Source organism: Cicer arietinum, chromosome 1, assembly GCF_000331145.2.
Source record: "Cicer arietinum cultivar CDC Frontier isolate Library 1 chromosome 1, Cicar.CDCFrontier_v2.0, whole genome shotgun sequence".
In the NCBI taxonomy this organism is placed as follows: Eukaryota; Viridiplantae; Streptophyta; class Magnoliopsida; order Fabales; family Fabaceae; genus Cicer; species Cicer arietinum.
In genome coordinates, this window is record NC_021160.2 from 18,310,214 (window position 1) to 18,317,330 (window position 7,117).

At 26.9% G+C, this 7,117-nt stretch overlaps 1 protein-coding gene across 1 annotated transcript; it reads right to left on the bottom strand.

Annotated features, from left to right (window-relative positions):
* Window positions 1–802: 802 nt before the first annotated feature.
* LOC101514396 (pectinesterase/pectinesterase inhibitor PPE8B-like) lies at window positions 803–7,117 on the bottom strand. Its single transcript, XM_012718919.3, is given in 4 exon segments — window positions 803–1,835; window positions 4,751–5,216; window positions 5,219–5,289; window positions 6,735–7,117. Coding segments are annotated over 4 exon segments (1,572 nt in total). The 5' UTR covers window positions 7,072–7,117; the 3' UTR covers window positions 803–1,137.

Consider the following 7,117-nt stretch of genomic DNA (forward strand, 5'->3'; position numbering starts at 1 on the left):
TTTTGGGTCTGAAGTTTTTTTGGTTTTCAATTTTGGATTTTGGGGTTTTGTAAGGTTTTAATTTTTGAGTTTTGTTCTGAATTTTTGTTGAAATTTCTGAGTTTATGTTGAAGTATTAGAAGATGATAACGATGAAGATGATAAGGGGGGAGAAGATGAAGATAATGGAGTTGTTCAATATTACATTTTTTATAAAAATATTCATTTAAAAATATTTTTTTAATCAAAATACTATTTAAGTTTGTCACGTGAAGTATTTTGCATAATGTATTTTGAATTAAAAAGAAAAATATTGTTTTAAAAGTAAAAATTTCGAAAAATTACTGTTTTAAAAGTAAAAACTTCAAAAAAATAAATATTTTTTTTGAAAGAAATTTCTATTCATTTTTTGAAATTTTTGAGAAATTTTTTGATACAACTATTTTTATTAGTAGACTCAAGAATATGGAACTAACTATTCATGATCATGAATGTGCCAAAATAACTATCTTTTATTTAATCATCTATGATTGATAATATTTAATTTATTTTTTAAAGTGAATTGTTTATTTATAAAAAGTTTAATCTTAAAATTTATAATATTATCCATCAACACCTAACAATATCAATACAGCATCACTTATGATAGCACTTGCTATTATTAACTATTTAAAAACAAACAGATGAACAAAAAATCAACTAGAAGGAAATAAAATAAAAACAATCAACTAATTGCACTGTCATTGCTTCTAATGATATACCTTAAACCAACCATAATAATGTAACTAGTAATTAAAAGTTACGGTGCACCATAAACCAACCATCATTGAATTCACCCTTTTTCAAATTCAACCATAAGAAAAAATCACAAACTCTATTTGTGTTCACACAAGTATGTTAGACAAAATAATCCACATGACACCCTACTTCAAACTTGATTCAAGTTGTACATTCCAGCTAAATATTATAGTAATTACAGTTTGTCCAAAATTGAGAAACACCCCTAATCCAAGACAAAAAGTAGAGTATTCATAAAGTGTCAAGTACAAATTAATGAAATTTAACACCAACTCTTCACCATTTTTTTTCCATCCATTCATTTTAAAGAACCACTTGAACATTAATCAAGAAGAAGAAAATTCAAGATTTGGCAATGTTTTAAACTCCTAGTCCGGCAGTGAATGTTACACCTGTGGTGGGTAACCATAGATTCCCCTTAATAAATTCGGTAACTGTAAAATTATTAGCTTGACTAGAATCATTCATAATGTGATACCCTGGCCATTTTACTCGTTGACTTAATTCAGCTCCATATCCATAATTCATGTACTCTGCATAGTACAATGTATCTAGAGCGAAATTTCCATTCCACTCTAGCCACCCTTTTGGCCTTACTACATCACTTATGTAAGATTGCATGAAAATTGTTCTTGAATATGGTTTCCACGGTCTGCCAAGATATGTCCACGTAGAATTAACTGATGGAAGAAGATCATAATCAGCAGAGATGTTGCAGAATTGAATTGAGAAACCAGTTGGTTCGTTGGGATCTTTTCGTCCTTGAGCTGTGATTGTGTTCTTTTGATTTGGTAACCCTTTCTTGACTAGTATTTGGCAATTTTGAAAAATAGCTGCAGCATCTCCGAAGATAAAATCCACTGTACCACTTATATTACATTCTCTATAAAATTGGCGCATGGTGTGAGTATAAAGACTGTCTTGATAACCAAAAATCCCACATCGATAAAATACAGAGAGGTCAGAGTCGGATCTTAGTGCCACTGCTTGGTGTTTCTCAGGACCCGCAATATTCTGGAAGCTGATGTCTCGTGCTATGAATCCTCTACCACTCACAGCTGTGCGCACAAAATAATAATAAGTAAATAAATTTTTATTAGAGAATGTGTAAACAAAAGGAGGAAACAAAGGATTAAATTTTCCTTTTTAGCTTCGGAAAAAACAAATAAACTTTGTTAATCTTGACACTTTAATAATGATTTCTTCTTTTTAGTTTTGACACGTTAATAAACTTTGTCTTTTATTAAACATTATTGTAGTAAGGCTAACTTGAAAAAGAAATATATTCTTAAATATGAGCCTTATTTCAGATTACTTATATTTATAATTTTTTTAATTAAAATTGTAGTTAATACTACCAAGTGATTTGAAAGATCAAAACTCCGAAATGACCTCATCTATATACATCAAGAATATTTCTAATTCCCCTTATTTTTATAATGTGTCGTTCATTAAGTATAAGAAATTACAATTAATGTTGATGTGATATTGTTGATTTTGACAAAGTAGTAGTAGATCATAAACTCTACTGCAATCTTTTCAGATTCATATTTCATTAATTAATTATAAACTTATTCTTTTGAATGTAATTTTATTTTATAATGAATATGACATGTCAAGAAAATCAAATCTTAAAATGTATTGTTTCGTGTTTCATTGATTAATTATAAACTTATTCTTTTGAATGTAATTTTATTTCATAATGACTAATGAATATGACATATCAACAAAATCAAATCTCAAAATGTATTGTTTCAGATTTAGAAATAATAGAATTAAGTTATTGTTTTAGTTAAAATATCAGGAAAAAAAATACACTTAAAGCAAAAATATTTCAGCAAGAATTTTGAATGAAAATTAGTCAACCCAAAGTCATAAGTTTCCGTAAAACAATCTATGCTAAAAAATATTAGGTTTAATTATAGTTTTAGTCTCTATTTTTAGTTATTTACGAAATCAGTATTTTTATTTTAAAATGACAGTTTTAATTCCTTACTCTGATTTGTTAACTAAAAATAATGATATGAGATTCTTTAAATATGATATGATGATGTATAATGATTAATATCTATGAAATTGAAATAAAACAGCTTAGTTTTTAATTAACTTCAAAAATTTCTATATTTTTAATTTAATTAATAACATAAATAATTAATGCATCTAGATGGTTCTATATAATAGAATATCGTCGTTTTTTAATTCAAAAATCTGAAAGATTGACCAAAACTGTAGACTTATAAAATAAGAGACCAATTCTGTGAATTTATAATAATAGAGAAATTAAAAATTACAATTAAACCAAAATACTATATATAAACTAACGTTAGTCAATTAGGAGAAAATTTATAGGTTATTAGATCTAGTATGAGAAGATTTATTTCCCTAAGTCAATCATTCTTTAACGCTATTGCACATTCAGCTTTGAAGAGAATCCACGCACGAAAACACGATGAGACTTTGTTTTGGTTTTGGTTTTGGTACAAAGGAGATTGGGGTAAAAAGAAAATAATTTTAATCCAGATTATTCTATATCATTAAATAACAATAAAATAATATAAAAATTTCAGTTTTAATTACATAAATTATTCATTTTATAATTTAATTAATCACATATGAGTAATTAATAAATCTAGATTATTCTATATCATGAAATTATATATCATACCATTAAAAATATATAATTCTTTTTTAATTTAAAAATTTAAAAAAGTAATTAAAACTATAAAATTTTAAAATAGAAAAAAAATACTAAATTGGATTAGAGAATTCAGCCGTTGAAGAGACAGAAGTCTTGGGCCTTATAAATATCATAACTGCGGCCACATGCTAATTTAATTGTTCGCATTTTGTAGGTTGCACGCAAAGATTATGTCATGTTGGATAAGTTTAATAGGAGTACTAGTATAAGCACCTACAGCAACTTATGATTATTCACATGTAACAAATATAATTAATTCAATTAATTATATAGTTAATTTAGATCACTTTTAATATTGTGGTTAATCATTAACCTCAATTTGTTTTTTTTTTATGGTCAATATTAATAATTAATATTATTAATATTTTGTTGAAGTAAAAAATCAAATATGCAACTTCTTGTTACTCTATTTCCTAATTGATTTGTCTTATCAACCAAACTAATTTTATATCCGTTAAATGTGATTAATGTTAGTTAGTATCAATTATAAATTATTTGAAGTATATTAATTTAGTTAAAATTACTTCTTTACCATATTTCTCAACATCAACGTGATATCTGAGTCATTATATCCACCTTAAAAAAATATAATCTTCATTCCATTTTTTCTTTTATTTTTCCTTTTATTTTTTTCAAAATTTATATATATATTTTAGCGTCTTCAACATTACAGCTTCACATATATAGGTATTTTGAACACTTCAATTTTGTTGTATTTGTAGATTTTATTACATTTGTAGATATTGTATCATTTTATGATATTAACATAGATATTGTGAGTTTGTTCACAAATTCTTAATAAATTTCGAAATGACTCGTCTCTATTTTTGACTGGAGTTGATTTCTCCACCATTGTCTATAAGGATGTGTCATATATACTTATTTACTTAACGTCTTTTAAAAATAACTATCTGATACAATAATTTCATTAAACATCAACATAAAATTAATTTATACAATGTTGTATTTTGTTTTTCTCTTAAAATAATATAGTTTGATCCGAAGAGTTTAAATAAGACCTAAAAGATTATTTTTTAGGTTTTACTAACACTTTAAAAAATATAAAAAATATGATAAATAAAAGAAGCTTTTATTTTTTTTATATAAATTGTTGCAATTTTTTATTAAACAAATTATGGTTACTTTGTAGTGAAATATTGTGTGTTCATCCTTTTTTAACCAAATATATTATCCAAACTTAAAGGGTAAAAAAGATTAAAAATCGAAAAGAGAAAGAAAATAAAGACAAAGGTAATATAGTTTGTTAGTTCTTACCAAAGGTAGCCGACCGAAATGTAGTCCATCCGTCAACGAAGCTCCGATTACCAGAAATAATAGTGGCATTCATACCATCTCCAACCATCATGAGATTCCATTTCTTATTCTTAATTTCAACATTTTCAGTATAAACACCTTTCTTTATATATATCACAAAGCGTTTCATGCTATAATCAGGTGCTGCACTCACCGCATCCATCACCTTTGTAAAATTTCCACTCCCATCAGCAGCAACAACAACATTCACACGCACCCCATTTGCTTGTAGGAGATTCCTATCTTCTCGCTTAACCCACGAAGGAAATTGACCTTGTGGCGGGAACGTGTCTGAAATGGGGTCCACCTGTGTGAGAAGCTCTTTGAGCAATGACATCATTTGGCTGAGGCCGGTGGACACTAGTTTACTCATAATGCCATTTGTGCCTTCAAATCCGTCCATGCATGTCTCAGGATGTGCAAGTGCACAGGATGTGCAAGTGCAGCACTTAACCATGTTCTTAAATCAGAGCTCATATTCCCAGTACTGTTATACTTACCTAAAGCAATTACAACAAATATTAATATTTTATAAATTTAATTTATATACTATAAGTTACAAAAGAGTTTTTATACTTTTAATTAATTAAAGTTGTTAGATCAATAACAATGTTTTGTTTAAATTTTATCATTATTTCTTATTAAGTCACTTATATGATTGGTCGTGATTTTCAACTGTGTTAAAATTTTTATATTATCAAACCTATATTTATATTTTATAATGTATAAAGTATTTTAAAAATGAAAAACTAATGACTAAAATATGAGTTTGAAATTTGAATTTTTTTTTGAGTATTTAATAAGTGAAAGGCGTGCAATACAAAGATTTATATGATATCAAATAGAGTTTTAATTAGATCTAATTTATTATTATTGATATGATAGCACCTTTTTAAACTTAAAAATCACATGAGAATAAATAAATATACTAATGAAGTTGTTTTAATGCGAACATAATTAACATTCACGAGGATCCAACTTAGAATTTGGGTTAACAAATTGATTGTATCCAACAAATCCCTGTACTTTACAAAATTGGCACCAACTTGAAGGAGAAAAAAGTGAGAGGTTTAAATAGCAGTTGTGATAAAAGTCACCATCATTATCTTTGATAGGAGAATGACAAAAAATTGTTGTCAAATTTAACTGATACAACTAATTGTACTCAGATTAATATCACAAAAATGTCAAACAAATTTAATACCGCAATCCAAACGGTGGTCACAAATCGGGCATACACCATATCACTTAGACAACTATAACTATTTAATACCTTCTTATCTAAATATATAAGAACTTTTTGAGGTAAAACCCTCTTTCAATTTTTATATTGTCAAGGAAAACATGATTTTTTATTAGTTCTTCTCCGTAACAAAATATATATAAAAAAATACATGTTTTTTGTCAAAATTTGGATCAGATATATGTAATTTTTTTCTTATATATTGTTATATAGGAGTATATTCTTAATTATGCTACACATATATGTGAAAACAATTAATACTATCTTAAAAATATAAACTAAGTCTCTTCTAAATTGTAAACTTGCAAGACAATATCAATTATTAGTAATTGTCAACAAATTTAATATTCTTTTATGGAAAAATAATAAATATAAATTATTATCATCTTTTTTAATTCTTTTAATTTAGTTGAGAAGTTTCTATATTTAGAGGAAAATAAACCTTTTTTTTTTTTAATATAGTTACTCTCCATCGTTTTCATTGCTATTTTTTTCACTAACTACACCTATCAAGATGACCAATATTTTATTGCTATATTTTTTCTCTCTAAATCAATAATTAATATTCCATCTACCTTTAAAAACAACATTTAAATAGAAACAATATGAGAAAAGAATCATTTCATATGATTGAGATTGGTTTGACACAATGGAAAACAATGTAACTAATTAGTTAATTAATAAAGAGAGACACAACACTACCTTTGGGGTTCTGAGTAGCAGAGACAGACCAAGTAAGTGCATCGGAAGAAAGGTCAAGCAAATCAAGGCAATCAGAAACAGCATTAGACAGACGCGAATCACCAAAGCCAACACCACCAAATTCAGAAAGCATAGACATAACATTTTGCAAAATGTCAACTACATCTTTCACTGAATCAGCAAATTCAGAAGGAGCAACCTTAAGAAACTCTAATCCAGTGGTTCTAGTGGGATCACAGAAACAGAATGGAGTGCACAACACCAACGTTATTAAAATGAATGTGAATGGTGTTGGTTTTGTTGGAGATGGTACCTTATTTGTTGAAGAATTAGTCATTGGAAGGAAAGAAAAGAAACAGAGATAATTGAAGGTTCCACCGTGG